General features: G+C 57.0%; 1 protein-coding gene across 2 annotated transcripts in view; it reads right to left on the minus strand.

Annotated features, from left to right (window-relative positions):
• LRP8 (LDL receptor related protein 8) overlaps positions 1 to 17,187 on the minus strand; it is an 81,130-nt gene that overhangs the window by 40,160 nt on the left and 23,783 nt on the right. For both annotated transcript variants that reach the window (XM_079899330.1, XM_079899331.1), the window contains exon 3: positions 3,789 to 3,911. In XM_079899330.1, coding sequence (XP_079755456.1) covers positions 3,789 to 3,911 — 123 coding nt within the window. The remainder of the gene's footprint in view (positions 1 to 3,788; positions 3,912 to 17,187) is intronic.

Genomic DNA, 17,187 nt, shown 5'->3' on the forward strand with positions numbered 1-17,187 from the left:
CACACACAAACAGATGCCGCAAGGGATGCCTCTGGCCTGCTGTCCAAGTAACCCCAGGTTCTCCGAGGCAGGAGTAACAAGCCCCACTGTCTCTCAGACATCAGGAATCCTCCAAGTCACCAAGGGCCTGCAACTGCACCCTGGAGTGGCCGGAAGCATTTATAAATTCCCAGAGAAGCCTGCACCAGAAATCCAAATCCAATGGTACTTTCTCTAATTCATAAGTTCACAAATTAACAAAAAGGGAAATGTCTGTCGAATAAAAGAATGAAAGTGCCTGACAGCTACTTATTGAGCAAGCACATCTGCAGTGTCAGGTCACAAGAGGCACAGGGGCAGACAACCTCCGCACGGGGACTGCCAGCTCCGAGGGGACCAGCGGCTCAGGCAGTGGGAACTACAGGGTCTAGCTGCTGCCCCAGGAGGCACGACATGGGACGTCCCACTGTGCAGAAGGGGGCAGTTACACCAAGCTTCTTCTCACAGGGTCAGCTGGGTTGGCCTCTAACCTTGCTGGGATCTCATAAAATCTCTGGTCTCTGATAGGAAGGTACGCTTGGTTAATCTGTGAGGTCCCCCTTTCAGATGGGAAGGCTCTAAGACGCATGAAAAAAACCTCATTTTCAAGAAGCAGCACCCAGAATTGTAACTCCTTCCCCTTGAACTAACCTCCCCATCCCCATCCCACGCCCCTCCCAACAGATGCCTGAAGGTGGATCACAAATGGCCCCAGTCAAGTGAGCTATAATTAGAGCTGAAATGCTACTTTCATTAGGCAAATGTCCCCGCTTTCCCACTGTGACTCCTGGCTCAATTTGATAGACACAGAACCCGGAACCAGAAGGAAACAGAGCTGGGAGAAACCCCAGACAGCGAGGGGCAGATGACATAGTGGGGGAACACAAGAAGGGGGACCTGCTCCCAAATTCCTTTCCCTTCCCTGCAAACCCCGCTCACTTAGACTATTCTAAGGCTTTAAATTGGGGAGAGGGCCTACAGTCAAAACGTAATCATAAAATAACCCTGCCATTTGCTCCAGCACTGACACGTTGTGTGCATTTTTTTATTTGATCCTCATAACCCCCGTAGGGTAGGTACCATTACCCCATTTTGCAGACAAATGAACTGAGGCTCAGGGAGATTGGACAACTTGCCTGAGGTCTCACAGGTTAAAGGACCTAAACCCAAATATATCAGACATCAAACCCACTACCCTTTACTACTGCCTATAATCTTTCTTTGCAGGTAGGCAGGGGGCTCTATCCTGCAAGCTGGCACAGTCCCCAGGAACCTGGTAGGCTGTGGAGGTTGCTATGACAACGCCAATTAAATGGGCAGTGAATTGGCTGCCGGGTTCTCACTTGGTCAGGACGCTGTGAGCAAGCCTGTTACCAGATCCTGCTCCCGCAAATTCTGCCTGACCCTCAAGGACCCACTCTGGCTGCCCTCCCCCAGGCAGCCCTCCCCACCCACAGACCTTGCCCACCTGTGACCAATGTAACTGTGCATGGAAAGTGGGATCCTAGGCCTTGTGCCCCAGCTGGGTACAGGCAAGGGAGAAAGAGGGCCTCAGAATCCTAGGAGTCCAGGAGTCTTAGAATCACAGTCTTTGGAATTCTGGACTGTTAGAAACTAGGGCCCAGAGAGGGGCGGGAAAGTATGCAGGACCTCACAGTGAATCACTGGGAGAGCCCAGAGGAGAGCCGGGCCGCCGACCCCCAGGGTGTGGCCTCGGTGGCAGCTCCCACGGAGCCCCCTGTCAAGCCTCAGAGACACTGTGGAGCCTGCCTTTTGTCCTGGAAGGCAGACCAGCCATGAACCACCTGTGTGTCTTGGAAGCAGGGCCCTCAGCTTCCCTAAGCCTCCAGTTACTCAATGGTCAGATAACCGTGCTCTACAGCTGAACACAAAGCAGGCCTGGGAGGCAGGAGGCGTGAGGCCCGAGGGCACCCGCACAGCCCAGAGGACGGGAAGGCAGCAAGTGCTGGGATGGCGAGAGGGAGGAAGACAGAGGGAAACGTGGGCAGGGCAGCAGACAGAGAGCCGGCAAGAGGGAGAGGGAGGAGGGGCAAGCAGGGAAGGGAGGCAGCCCGGCAGTGCAGGGTTGGGCAGGAGGGAGATGAAAAGGAGCGTCAATGCAAAGAGACAGAGACCTGGGGAGGCGGGGGTGGGGGGGGGGCACAGCGCTCAGGCAGCAGGACAGACCCCGGGAATGACCCTGACGATGCTCCCCCTCCCCTCCCACCTCCAGTGTCCAGGGAAACCGCAGGCATGGGGTCTGGATGACCGAGCTGATTGCCATGGTGGCCACAGCCCCCCGCCCAAACACACACTCTGGGCTGCACACAGCTCTGCCCTATATTAGCTGGGCAGCCTTGGGCAAGTGGCTGAACCTGTCCCAGCCTCAGTTTCTTTCTCTCTAAACAGACCCACCCCCCCTCCCAAGGTTGCCAGGAGGATGAGTCACCAGTGGGCGTGGCTGGGCTTTGTTCCTCCTGAAGCCAAGCTCAGGACAAAGCACTGGGCTGCCCTTGGGCCCAGACACCTGGGGCTGCACCAGCTTTGGCTACTTGGTGGGGTGAGGGAAGAATAGGGCCTGCAGCAAGTCCGGGGAAGGCAGGGCAGCTGTGCAAGGGAACGAGGGGGTGCCCTGTTTCGGGCGGGGACGGCTCCTGCTCTCCCTTTCTCTCTCCCTTTCTCTTTCTCTCCCACGGAGACTGGTAGCTCTGTTGCTAGGAGACAAGGAAACCCAGTTATCACCAGCCGCAGCCCTAGATGGGACGCTGGCCTCCATTGTCCCCACCTCTGCCTCTGGGGTGACTGTGACCCTTAAGGAAGATCCGGGACTGTGACTCGCAGGTCCCTGCCAGCCCCACCCCCACCCCCAACCAGGTCCCCCCCGCCTCGCCCTCTGTCCTCCACGTGCGGCCCCCACCCCGGCCTTTTGTCTCAGGCTCATTCTGCTGAAGCTCTGCCTCCGGGACCACCGGGTCCTTCCCTGCCCCCGTCTCATCTCCTTTTTAATTTAACAAATGTCATGGAATGACCTGGTGGGTGTAAGTTTGCTTTGAGGATTAGGGCCTGGAAAAGAAATCCCAGAGAGACAAAGCCTGAGTATGGGAGGCGGGGGCCTGGGGCTCCGCTCTGGCCCTCGCCTTACCCCTGGCTGTCTTCGCTGCCATCAGCCCACCCAGAGCAGAGGACAGAGCTGGGGTCTCAAAATCCCTGCTGAGTGGCCTTGGGCAAGTCACTCAACCTCTCTGAGCCTCAGTGTCCGCCTCTGCAAAAGTTAGAAAGTGACAGTACCTGCCTCATGAGGCCGCTGTGGGAATTAGATGAATGAAAGCATACACAGCGCTTAGCACAGTGCCCGCTACATACTGAATGCTCGATACGCACCAGCCGCCATTAGCACTATTAGAATTATGATTAGAGTCCTCAGAAACAAATTAGTGGGGGAGGCTGAGGGGAGGCCTGGAGGATGTGCTCTGGCTACTTCTGGGCAGCAGGGCACAAAGGGGCTGTTTCTAGCTCCTGGAACTACAGGAGCAGGGCCCAACCTGCCGGAGGGCTGGGAAGAAAGTCCAGAAACAGGTCACCAGACACCAGCAGCTAGAGGCACCGGACTGTCAGCCCGGAGCTGGCAAGGGCTCAGCACAAAGTGAGTCTGAGGCTGTGCGTGACAGATCACCTCACCAGAGCCTCCCAACCTCCCAACCGGGAAGACCTGATGAGGAAACTGAAGCCCAGAGCCAGGTCCCCTCCCCCAGCCTAGGGGCAACGCTCACTGCAAGTGGCCTCGGACTCGTCCGAGCCGTCGGGACACTCCTCCTCGCCATCGCACTTCCACCGCTCTCGGATGCAGTGGCCGTCGTCACAGGTGAAGTCGCTGTCCGCACAGGTCTTCTTGGCTGCGGGGCAAGGAGAAGAGCGTGAGGGGCCTGGTGGGCACGGGGCTTTTCTAGGACATACACTCAGGTGGCTACGGGGTGACCAGACTGTGCTGGTCTGCAAGCTGGACCACGTGACCTCCCATAGCCTCCCTGACCAAGAGGAGTGGACAGGAGAGAAAGGCTTATTCATTCCACACCAGGAGGAGACGGGCAATCCCTGGCCTTGCTCTCCAGGTTCAACAAGGGTGACAGGATTCATCCATCCGGGGAATGCCCATTCCCATCACACCTCTCTCTTCCTCCCAAGGCCAGGTCCACTGTCACAGCCTCCAGGAAGCCTTCCCTGATCACATACGGTAGCTGCCTTAGCCCCTTCAGCCAGTTCTCAGTCCCTTTACCTGCCTTTCCTGCTCCCCACAACCAGACTGAAGTCGAGGCTCCTTCTGCAAGCACCAGGGAGCTGGTGATAATAAATTATGAAAGTAAATGATTAATGAGGTGTGTTTTGTTCAGAGCGAGGGAAAGAGAATCTGTGGGCAAGACATCCAAATAAGTCTCTGCTCCCAAGGCGCTTATGGCCACACAGGGGGTTGGAATCCCAGCTCTGCCTCTTTCTATCTGTGTGATCTTGGGGATGTTACTTAAGCTCTGAGCATCTGTTTTCTTATTTATATAATGGGGAGAAAGAAACAAAGGGCTCCAAGGAGAAGTAACAAGAAGTTATAATGTATGAAGATCAGGCAGCAGAGACCCTGGCACACAGCAGATGCTCAGTAAGTAGCAGCTATTGCTGTTTTTATGGTCTGAGCCTTAATTAGAAGCAAAGGAAATGGGGTGTTCTGTGCCCTCATAGGGGAAGCACACAGCAGGTCGGAGCAGCTGGGAGCAGAACTCCCAGCTGGGAGCAGAACTGGGACAAGAACACAGGGACCAACAGGGTTTACTTTTCTCCCTCCCTGTCCCTCCACTGGCCTGACACTCCCCCAGCGCAGGGATTGCATCAGATTCAGCACAGGACCCAACTCAGGGTAGATTTCAGTGCAGGGCATTGAACCCATCGGAAACGTAGCTGTCCAGCCTCTGCTCCCGCACCTCCAGGGCCAGGCTCTCCCTCTCCCCGGGAAGCTCCTTCCCAGTGACCAGCCTTGGGTTATGTAAATCCTCCCACAGGCCCTCTGGCCCCCTCTGGAGCCACATGACTGCTCCCCCACTGAGCAGCCTAATAGGGATTTGGGGACAGATGCTAGGCCTCCTGAATCCATTCCATTTCTGTCTTTCTTTTCAATGAAATCCTTGCAGTACATCTGCATTCTAAGCTGAGCTTTCTTCACACTTTCCTTAGAAGAACATCTCTGCCTGTGCAGGGTTGGAAGAAACCAGAGGAATCAGAGTCTACCTACAGATGGGGGCCTGAGACCCAGAGAGAGAAAAGGGCTGGCCCAGGGAAACACAGGAAGGCAGCAGTCAGAACGAGCTCACTTGCCTCCCAGTCCAGGACCCCCAAAAAGCCCTCCCTGAGCCCTGCACTGAGGGGTCCACATGGGTGATAAATACCAATGTGGTATTTGGTAAATCACGGCTTTTGGTAAATCATGGCTTATAGTGCATCAGAAAGGAAGTATACTTATGAACCACGGCACCTGGGGCATTTCCTAATATGAGCACCAGGGCGCCCCTTCCACAGGAAGCTCAGCATTCAAAAAAGAAACATATATTCCAGTGCTTTCTTTTTCCGATTCTAACATTCTCCAAGTGCATCCTGTGTGCCAGTCTCTGTGCCAGGCACTTTACCAGGAAACCCCACGACAAAGGGCCTGTTCTGTCCCTACTTGACATGTGGGGAAATTCAGCTCCAGGGTGTTAAGTTACATGACCAAGGTCACACCTCGGTGGGAGCAGAGCCACAGTTGGACCTCACAGTCAGACGTCCCTCTTCCCCACCATGGCTCTCCAAACAAAATGCCCAGGGGCATCAGATACGGAAGAAAAGCCCAAGAATAGGTGGGAAGTCCATGGAAGCTTCAGCTCAGTGCTCAGTGAGCTTGTGTCTGTGCCCTGAGCACACGGATGAGAAGTCCGCCCAGCCCGTCAGCACGAGTGCATGACCAGCAAACCCCAGGAGAGCAAGGCAGGCTTGACGAAGAAGGGGATGGAGGGGCTCCATCGCTGGGCCTCGGCCAGCCAGATGCTCGCCACGGACCCTTTCCTCCCTGGCATCCTGGGAGCCTGGGAGTCAGCTTGGCCTCCCACAGTGTGCCAAGTCCTGACAGGCCAGAGCGGCCACAAGCAACATCACAGTCCTGAAGGGCAGCACTGAGGCCAGGAAATGGCAGGCTCGGGTGCATGTCCCATGGTGGTGTTTTGGGGAACAGACCTGTTTCACTGTCATGACCAGTTCGGACGTTTTCCACCCTTGCTCTGCCCTGCCACCTTTCACTCAATATCCCAGTGATTCCTCATAGCTATTCTGGCAGCTGTTGTTAATCCCATTTTACAGAAGAGGAAATTGAGGCTCAAAGAGGTGAGGGTGGTAGGTGGCAGAAGTGGGATTTCAAGTCCATGTGGCAGCTTCCAAAGCTTGGACTCTTTATACTAAGTCCCTTAGCCACCTCAGCATTATTGGGCAAAAAATGAGGACTCCAGAGAGGCAAATGCAGTTGGACTAGATCCCAGGGGCTGCAGGACAAGGCAATGTGGCGGATCCACCACAGACCAGAGGCACCTGCATGAAGGGCTCCCCTGGAATGTGCCCAGAAATGTGCGGTAAAATAAACCTGGGCCTGTGACAACTTATGCTTTGCTAATGGACCACTCTGGGGAAACTGAGGCAGCATGGTCAGTTTCAGGCTGGGGACTAGACTAAACCACCTTGGCAGACCCTGTATGAAGTGTAACCACGTGGAAGGATTTGGAAGCAGAGCTGAGCCTGAACCCTGGCACGGCCACCTCCTCTCTGGGTGACCCTGGGCAAGTTCCTTCCCTCTCTGGGCAAGTGAGGATGGTGGCTTTCCCAGGCAGCACTGCCACACAAGGTCAAAAGGCAAAAAGGGATCTGAGCAAGCATCCCAGTGTCAGGTTGTGCAGTGTAAAGAGCCCAACAGCCCCTTGTCAAGAGGCTACATCAGCCCCACCAAGAGATGAGGGCAGGGCAGTCTTTTGAAGCTGTCAGAGCAAACCATGCCAGCCCCCACTCTCCTGGCCTTGGAGCCTTGGCTCCAGCTTCCAGGGTGATTCCCAAGCTGGGCTCGAGGCCGTGGCTCTATATTTCCAGGGATTTATGTCCCTCCATGCCAGTCACCCCTTGGACAATTCCCACCTCTGTGAATCCCTGTACTCCACAGCCCAGGAGCAGTACACAGTCATCCAGGATCTGCGACATCATAATCTGGTGCCATGGCAACAGATGGGCTGCCACAAAGGACTTGGGATTCCTAAGGGCAGTGGGGAGGGGCCAACCCCAGGGCAGAGGGGGAGAGAATGGGAAATCCAGGACAAAAGAAGGGGGAGCTGCTAATTATAACAAGAACGCAGGCCAAGGAAAGCGTCAGGCTGCTCACGGTTGATGGAACTCTGTTCTGCCACTTGTGGGCTGTGTGACCTTTTGCAAGTTACACAACTTCTCTGAGCCTCACTTTCTTCACCTACATTCAGGGATAAAATCTCTGCTTCACCACAGAGGGTTGTTGTGAGAAGCAAACAGGCTAAGGATGGTGCAAGGACCTTATGAACTGAAAAGCAGAAAGGTGCAAGTTTGCGGCGTGTGAAGGCAGCAGCTCCAGCTGCTATGTGTGTGACACTGGGCTCATCAGCCACATGGGCCTGCCTCCTCATCTGGATATGCAAGTGCGGACCTGACTGAATCTTCAGCCCTCTGTGCCCAGAGTCTATGATCTTGCGAAATTGTTATGATCACTCATCACCTCCCAGCTTCCCCGCCCCCAGAGGCGTCCTGCCCCGAGACAATGTGCGTCCTTCGTGCTGTTATTCCCCACCCATGCTCTTCCTGCAGCCCCAGTGCAGACAGGAGGCTTCAAAACAAAGATTAGCCAGGACTGCCGGGTGGAGCTGCTCGGTGTGGCTTCGTCTTGGCAATCACAACGCTCTGTCCTGTCAGAGCCCAGGGCTTTGAAGTCCCCTCTGCGGCTCTCCTGTTCTAGAAGCTGAAGTCAGGCCTGGGGAGAAGGGGCTGCTCCAAGGCACAGCACGTGTCTCTGGGAGGGGCTGTGCCTGAGCCCAGGCATTCTGACCCCCAGTCCCACTGTGTGGCCAGGAAGCCAGGCGAGGGCCACCCAACCATCCCAGGGGGCAGGGAAGGCTTCCTGGAAGAGGGGACTGTGTTCAAGGAAGAGAGGTCATCCAAGCCGTGGGAGTGAGGAGAGCAGAGAAGGGTGTTCCAGGGAGAGGGATAACAGGCCATGGGGTGTGGAGGAGCCAGCGGAATGGCCGTTTGGGGCTGGGGAGGAGGCAAGTGGCAAGGGACCTGGGAGCTCCACTAGGCCAGGGGCCAACTCGCCCCACCTGGCACCAGGCTGCCCTCAGAGGCCCAGTGCAGGGACCTGGCTTTCCCTGAGCTCACCTAGGGACTCACCCCGCCCCTGCTAAGCACAGGGCAGCCAACAAAACCCATGGCTCCAAGCTGCCTGGGCCTCCTTCAGGATTTGGCGTGTCCGTGCACACGGACCATCAGGCCCTGGCAGAGGAAGAGAGAGGCAGACGGCAGGACAGAGAGCTGCAGGACCGTCCACCCAGAGGTTTGGGTTAAGATTTATTACCTTCCCCTTGAAGATTCATGATGCCCACCGGCTTACTAAGGGCCCTGAGAGGCCTACAGTAAAGATATCAGATGGATTTTGTTTCCTCCAGCACTTCCCAAACTTGTTTAGCCAAGGAGTGTCTTTGTTGGATGCCACGTCTATTAATTTCCCAAGAAACAAGTGTCCAATGAACCACACTTCACGAAACACTGCTATAGTGCCAGCCCCTCAGATCAGAAGATGAGGCCCAGAGAAGGGAAGGACTGGCCTATGGTCACACAGCAGAGGCTGGGACCCAATCTTCTGTCTCTGGGCCAGCTCCACCAAGCCATGAAAAACAGGAGAAGGCATTCCTGGAGTACTTGGGGCAAAGTGAAGCTGAGGGGACTCCACTGGGGAGACCCCAGTCCTAAGAGCAGGGACATGTCTAGAGGCAAGCCCAGGATGGGGTTGGGGGGAACTAATACTAGGCCACACGGGACAGGGAGATGCGAGAGATGCAGGCTCTGCCCGCCCTCAGGTTTCTGCAGACAGGTCGTGGGCCCCAGGGAACATTCTTTGAGGGCAGAGCAGAGACCCACAGACAGGTGATTCCAGCTCAACATTGTTTCGGAGCCACCTGGGGCAGGTCCCTTCCCTCCCAGGGCAGTTGAGAGTCTGGCAGAGCAAAGAGGTAAACCCTCACCTTGGAGCCCTGTGCGCAGAAGGGACTCGTCTGTTCCCACTTCCTCTCTCAGGCTCGGACCAGCACCGAGCGGCCTGGCTCTGGCCCTGCCGCCCAGCCCTAAGGCAGCTGGGCCACTTGTACCCGGGTCGGGGAGATGAAAGAGCTGCTCCCCCCCGACGGTTACCCTTCTGCAGAGCTCGCCAGGCCCTGGCGTTGCCAAGACGACCACTGCCAGCAGAACGAAGATCCGGGGTGGGGGCAGGGGCGTGCCAGCCGGCCCCGGCCTACTAACCTGGCAGGCAGATTTAAATGACAGCCCAGGAAGCTACTATTAAACTGTCACCCCAGTCAACGGCACGACAGACCCGGAGTGTTCTCTGGCTGCAGCAACAACACAGCAGGAGCGAGAGGGGGAGGAGCCAGTGGCCCAGAGCAACCTGCATCCCCTCCCGGGAAGCCCGGTCTGCCTGCCTGTTCACCCGCCGGCCAGAGCCACCCTCAGGCTGAGGCGGGTCCTGGCCCAGAGCTGCAGCATAGCACCGGGCCTGGAAAACTTTATTTTGAAGCAGAGGGATGCTTTTCCTAAGTGAAACCCCAGCATATAAAATAGAGTAAAATGGAGCTGCACGACTGGAAGCAGGGCGAGAGAGGGGACCCCATCACTCCCTTAGCAGCCCTGGTGGGGCCGTGAAACCCTGGGCTCACAGCCCAGTGGCAGCAGCTCTGGGGTCCAGCAGCACTGGGTTCAAACCCGCCCCCGATCCCGCCCCCGACACATGATGGTCCTAAAAACCCTCAGTTTAAAGATCCCGTGAGTCTAATACAACATTTAGAATAGCTTTTGTGGGTTTAAGGTGCTCACTCTCTAAGGACCCAAGTTTTTAAGACTGCACCACCCTGATCCACACACCCTCAGCCTCCTGACGGGACTCCAGGACAGTTACTGCGTGACGCACACGTGTCGACAAGCTGTAGACATCCCCCGACCCCATCCTGCAAGGGACTGTGTCCCCGAGTCCACGCTGACAGTCAGACTCGAGGCTCTGGGTGGTGCCAGAAAGGCAACCGGTTCCCACAGCGTCCCGACACCCACGGAGCGCGGTGGGAGGGGCTCAGCTTGCGGCTTTGTGCTGCCCAGCGGGCTCCGGGGCTCAGGCCACCACCATCCATCAGCAGGTGACATCTGAGTCTGCTTTCTCCTCCACCCTCGCATCCCACCTGGGGAGTAAGAGGAAACGAAGCAGCAGATGCTGGCGGGGAGGGGTGGGCATGTGAAGGGCTTCAGGCGGAAGATAAAAGAATGAAGCGGGGGTGGGAGGGTCACTCTTTGGGGAGGGCGCCTTTGCTTTTAAATTGGACACAGCGTCCTCAGCCGGGTGTCCACCTGACTCCACACACCAGCGCCTGCCAACATTTCCTTCAGCTCAGCGTCCCCCTCACAGAGTCTGACGCCAAGCAGGTGCTCAAAGAACACCTACGGTCCCACACCTCTGACAGACCGTGTGACTTCCCCCCCCTTGGCCTCAGTTTCCTCAGGTGAACATATCTTTAAGGACCCCCTCCAGCTGACATTCTGGGTCTGTGACTCTATGACACAGGTGGGTTGTGCTTCACGGTGCTGCTCCAGGGGACCACCTGGGGCTTCCCAAAGCCAAGTCCCTCTTCCAGGCCCTGGCACATCCCAGCTGCTCTCGGACGCTTCCCGACCCCGGCCCCGCTGTCACCAAGGGAGGTCCAAGTCATCACTGGGATATGTGGGTCTCCCTGTCGCCACAGGGAAGATGCGCGTCTCCGAGGGACCGACGACAAAGGGGTTTTCCTGTCGCAGTGATTTGTGGACAAAGGGGTATTAAGCCAGTGACAGCTGTGAGGGGGTTGGGGGGGAACGGGTGTGGGGGAGAGGTGGATGGGATCAGCAGGGGTCCCCGGCGGGCGCCTGCACAAGGACCGAGCACCGTGCAAGGGGTGCTGCTCGGAGAAGCAGGCAGCAATGGAGAGGACGGCCACTCCCTGACCAACTTCCAGGCTCAGGACTGCCCACTCCGGATACGGGACACCCACTTGGCGCTGGGATTTGAGGTTGCAAGGAAACAGCTAGAGGGAAACTCACAGTATCCTCAGGGTAGGAGCCTCCAGAAAGCAGAAGGTGTGGCTAGGAAACCCTCCACGACCTCCAGCCAGAGCCCTGCCTGGTTCCCAGCCACACACTGTCCCTCCACTCAGGTGAGAGCACTTGGCTGGCCCCAGTGGGGACTCAGTCTCCTCTGAACTTGGGGACCTTCCAGTCTAACCCCAGTCAGTCACAGCTCCGCCTCCCACGAGGAGACCTCAGAGCCTGCCAAGGACTCTACCTTCCAGGCCTCGTTCTCCCATCACCAGCCCCAGCGGGAAGAGGGACAGCTCTTCTGCAGCTGAGGGAAAGGCTCCAGGTCTCATTCCAGCCGGGCTCTGCCATCAACAAGCTGGGTAACACCGCCAGGCCTCTCTGGGCTCTGTTGCTTCCACCCCGCTGACTTCGAGTGGGAAACCCAGGGCTCCCTGGACAAAACTCTGCAGCGGTGGGCGAGGAGGTCAGGCCAGAGGGGCCCGAGAAGCTGCCTCAGTCAGTAGCCTGCGTCGGGTTCGCTAAGGGAGTAAAAGCCGGGTGGCCAGTCGTTCCTACCCAAGCAGCCAGGTGGCACGAAGCAGTGAATGACGGAGTGATGACCCCCACCTGTCTGGGGGAGGGGCAGTCCCTCCCCACTACCCCCCCATAGGCAGTAATGGATGCCGCACCCTCTGACCACAAGGCAGCAGCTGGGAAGCAGCCCCACCTGAGTGGAAAATGCAAACGCTTTCACCAATTAGGCTGGTAGGAGAAGCGTTTTGAGAGGAGCCCCACTGGGCTATCCTGGTGATAAATGGGCAGTGACACCCTGTTATTGGGAAATCCATCCCCTGGGGCTGGCTGGGCTGCAGCGTCTCTGGGGCACCCTCTCTGGGGCACCCCCTCTGTGCTGGCCCTGGGCTTCTTGCCCAGGAGGCTGGTATGGGCTCTCTGCCACCCTCAGCCGCTTGCCGGCCATCCAGGGGTCCTTGGCCCACTGGGTGCCCAACAGGAGGCCCGAGGGTTAGGGCACTGCTCTGCAAAGTAGTTGAGGCCTGTGTCTGGGAGGCTGCTAGCTTTTATTTGGAAAGCGGTTAAGACCATTTCACTGCAAACGGGGTTGGCACTGGGCTCTCTCCCACCACTGGCCTGGGGACCTGGTTCTACTGTGTGACCTTGTATAAGTCCTCTGCCTTCCCTGTGCCTGGCTCTCTTCCTCCACGACGGGACTGGATTGGATGAGATGACCTCTAAGTTCCTTTTCTTTTTAGTTATGGTGCTAAAAAGAGGTCCAGAGTGAGGCTGGCAAAGGAGGGGATCTGTGGCTCAGTCCCCAGGCCCTCCCAATCCACCGCTGTGACTCCAGGTAGGGGGCCGGAAATCCACACTGGAAATCCTCCACTGTCCCGCTGGAGGCCTCTCCATCATCAGAAAGCCACCTTTCCTGGTCCTGCTGGTTCCCATCTCCCCTAGAATCTGACCAAGTGTCTTAGCAGGGTGCTCAGGAACACTTCAGGCTGCCCTGCTAACTGCTCTCACCCACCCCTAGCTACCAACGCCTCCACATCCACCCAACGGTCATGGACAAACCGTGGGCTTGCCTACCTGGTGTCCCACTCGTGCAGCTCCACCTGCAGGAGGTGCTTCTTCATCTCTACCTGGCAAAACTCTCCCCACTCCTCAAGGCCAGTTCAAGCATCAGCTGTTGATGGCGTCTGACAACGCCCTCTACCTCCGACAAGGCCCAAAGGAGTGGAGTTCCTGCCTGGGGCCTGCCAGAGCCCAGACACTAGCAAGCTCGAGTCACCACAGGGTACTTGTTTTGTTGCCATATTTTTGGCAGGTCAGACCTACCTGGACAGTGCCCGCAGCAAGCCTTCCAGGCTGTGCCCACCCTGGCCGTCAGCGCCGAGGCGAAGCTCTGCAGCTTGGCTGGACATCACTCATCTCCCTGTTGACAGCCTGGGAGGCCCCGGGAGGCTCCACCAGACCAGAGTGGGCTCAGTGAGTCATCCCAAGGTTCCCTGTGGAGCTGGCCTCAGGGAGATGCAAACCTTCCCCTCCCACTGTAGCTGGGCCCTTGGCTATGGGAAAGCCCTTCACAGGGCTATTCCGGGGGCATTCTGCAAACCCAGGCCTGGGTTGTGGCGGGGGAGGTGCCACTGAGTGGCCTGGGCCTCAGAGCCCTGGGCACTACTCCAGGTTGCCCCTGACCGCTGGGGTGACCTTGGACAAGTCCCTTGCCCTCCCCGTGCTTTGGTCTCCTCATCTAGACATCGAAGGAGAAAGGAGTCAGGTTTTCCATGTGCACCATTCACAGGCCTGCCTTGGTACCCCTCCAGGTAGAAAGTGGAAGGGACAGACAGAGGGCACTCCTGGCGTGCGGGCAGGGCTACATGCCCCGAGCCAGCGCAGTCAGCACCCGCGTCTAGAAGGGGAGGCAGGTGTGCAGCTGGGTGGTGAGGACAGCAGAGCACGTGCATGGCTCAGGGTGGGTGCTCCATGGAGAGGGGGCAAGGGCCCTACAGCAGGGGCCACAAAGCAGCAGCAGCTCAGACGTGGGGAACCGCGGGGCTGTTCTGGGGACAAGGAGAGTCTCTGGCTGGAAACTCAGCGAAGGCCAAAGGAAATCTGGCAGAACTGGGCTCCTGAATGAATGCGGTGCTGAGCGGCAGATTCACGACCTCAGCCCCCCGCCCCTCAGTCTGGCTCCTTACAGCAACTCTGTGAGGCAGGGGGCATCACCCCCTTTGAGAGATGAGGAAGCAAGAGCCCTTGAAAGGCAACGGACTGTCCCAAGGTCACAGAGCTCAAGGCAGGACCAGAACCCAGGGCATCTTATCCCTAATGCTTGACAAGGAAAGCAAAGGATGAGAGGTGGACCTTCCCTCACAGATATTACAGCCAAGCTGAGGAGACAAGAACTCAGATATAACGGCCGGCCGCAACCCAGAACAAGGTAGGAATCGAGGGTGGCGAGGTTGCTGTGTGGCCTCAGTCATCTCCCTCTCCGGGCCTCAGTGCCCCAGCTGAAAACAATGCTGAACTCAGCCCTGGGGAGCTCTCACCAGTGCCGCTCGTCTCTGGGGGTGAGGGGTGCTTGGGGGACAGGGGCGGTGAGCTAGGAGCCTTTTGAGTTGGACCTCAAAGAAGGGGTGATTTTGCATCAATGGGGAAGCAGTGGGGGCTGAGGAAGCCCGCCCTGCGAAATGCCGTTTGATCCAGAAGGAAAAGGTAGATTCTAAAAGCAGATGAAGAAGGCAGTTTCTTGTCTGGCTTCTTGGTGCTTTGGGAAGGAAACAAGGTCCATTCTCTGAAGCCCTGGAACATCCCAGGGGTGGTTCCAGGGGAGAAGCATGAGTGTGTGGGTGGCAACCCCACCCTGCAGCAGATTCTGGGGAGAGATGCCCCTGGGCTCCCTCATCACACTGACCACCTCGGGCTGCTCACGCCTCGTTCAATGCAGCCTGCATGTGGCCGGCAGCTGAGCAAGCAGCAAGCGACACAGGGTCCTGGAACTCACCAGTACAGGTGAGTTAACCTCTCAGAGCCTCAGTTTCCCCACCTCTAAAATGGGGCTAACAATCAGTAACTACACCTCTTGGGAGGCAAGATTTAAAGGAGATCGTAGATGCTGAAATTGTAGAGTGAACTGTTCAGCTCACAAAGAAGATGGAGCTCTTGTCAATGATCCGGTTTATTTCTTCTTATCACCCCCACCGGCTTTCCTGCTGGGACTTTGGAGGAGAGCTGGGTCGCCTTCCTGCTGGAATGCGAGAGGGCTGGGGGCAAGTGGGCAAGGGGTGTGGCTCAGATGGGAAAAGCTTCTGGGTTCCCAGAGGTGCCGTGGGGTGGCCAGCGCTGACGGGGCACTGTGTGGACGAAGCTCGGAAGGAGCTAAAGGAGCTGCAGGCAGAACACACCTGCGAGGCAGGACCTGGAGGGCCCTCTGGTCCAACCCTCCAATTTCATAAACGGGGCAACTGAGGCCAGAGAAGGCCTGGGCTTTTCACACTCCCAAAGCAGCCTCGGCAAAGCAATTACACTCCCTCCTGAGACCCAGTCATGGAGCAGAACTGCAGCTTAAGAGGCTCATGGAATCGTAAAATAGCCTAGAGGCACAGAACAGAATCTCCAATTCCATGAGAGTATCTTAGAATCTTAAAGCGCACGATTTAAAAGTACTTAGACCCAAATGGCTCAATGGTAGGATCATGGATTCACAGCTTCTTCTCAACTTGGAAATCACAGAGAAAATTTTAAACTTACAAACAACAGAATCCTAGAAGCTTCAAATCGCAGAATCTAATCCAAGCGCCAGGAGTGGCAAAGGCCTGTCCCTTCCCCCCCAGCAGTGCAGGAATCCTCTGTTCCCACCGCTGACATATGGCCATCCCGCCCTCTTGAATGCTCTCAGCGACAGGGGACTCAGTCAGCTGTGCCGGCTGGAGGCTGGACACGTTCCTTCCTCTTGAACAGGGAGGGAAATAAGTTCTCAACAGGAGATCCCCACTTCGTACAAATGGATTTTTCACCCCTCCTTGTTCTTTGGCTCTGGTCAGAAAGATTCCCAGGGAAGTGGAAAGGAGCCAAGAGCTGCCACAAGATGACTTTAACCAGCAGACAGGCTGGTAATGTGTTTCGGTGGGAAAAAGGAAGGAGAGCGGCGATTAATTCCAACTTGCTATGTGATAAAGGAAATTAAGGCATAATACAGAGGAGACAGCAGTTCTATTAACCTGTGTGGAATACCAATTACTCAGGCTTCTCAAAATTGCTGGAAATAGAGGGAAAACCCCTAAAGAGACTGTGATTGTGGCCTAGCGCTCATCTGGATTAGGCTGTTTGTTTGCCCTGGCACCCTCATAAAGGGAATGAGGGAAAATTCCACGTTTCCTGGGAGATGGCTCTGCCGGAGTGGGGGAGAAGAGGCAGGCCCACGTGTTGCCACTGGACCGCTTGGCGAGAGCTCATGGCGGAGGGGGTCCCGGCCCACTTAAGGAAGAGTTTGGTACAGTCGGGGTCCAGCACACACCCTTAGTCCTGCACTCTGGGAAGGACCCTGGGAGGGCCAAGCTTCTGATGACCCCTGTTCCCACTGAAAAGTCTCAAGTCTCTGCTTCTGGAAGCTGAAAGAATCAAGTACTTGCTGTGCGCCAAGTAGCCTGCTAGGTGCTGGTAAGCCCTGCCTTTAGGCAAGATCTTCAGAGGTGGCCGTGTCTCAGGTGCTGGTCCTGCTGGGCCGGCGCCCAGGGCTCTGGCCTGCACCGCCCACCTCTCTGCAGCCAGCTAAGGGACAGGCAGCGCGGGCAGAGTTAATGGCCAAGGGCCGCAGCTCGGTGTCTACGGCCAGGGCCCCAGCAGGACTTCTGTGAGGGCTCCCGGCCAGAGCTGGGCAGGAGGAGACGGTTGCGGCCGTGGGAAGTGAGCTGAGAGAGGGAGTGAGGCAGGTGCCCAGCAGAGCCTCACGCCCCACTGGCATCCTGGCCTAGACCCTTGCCACTTCTCAGAGCCCCTCTGACAGGGGGCCATCACTCGGGCTCTGAGCCAGCATGGTTCCTCCAACAAGACAGGTCCCACCACAGCCTGGCTGATAGGGAAGCTGCCTCTGAAACAGCCTGCTCCGTGAGCACGCCCACCACCCATGACAAGTCCATCCTCCTCGGCCTTTTCTTCAAGTGGACGTTTTCTCCCAGTACAGAGATTTGGAAGATGCTCGTCTGCAGCCCTCTGTGGCCCTCCTCCCACGAGGGGCAGGTTAAGGAAGCAGAGCTCACATCCTGGCTT

This window comes from Stenella coeruleoalba (genome assembly GCF_951394435.1).
Source record: "Stenella coeruleoalba genome assembly, chromosome: 1".
Lineage (NCBI taxonomy): Eukaryota > Metazoa > Chordata > Mammalia > Artiodactyla > Delphinidae > Stenella > Stenella coeruleoalba.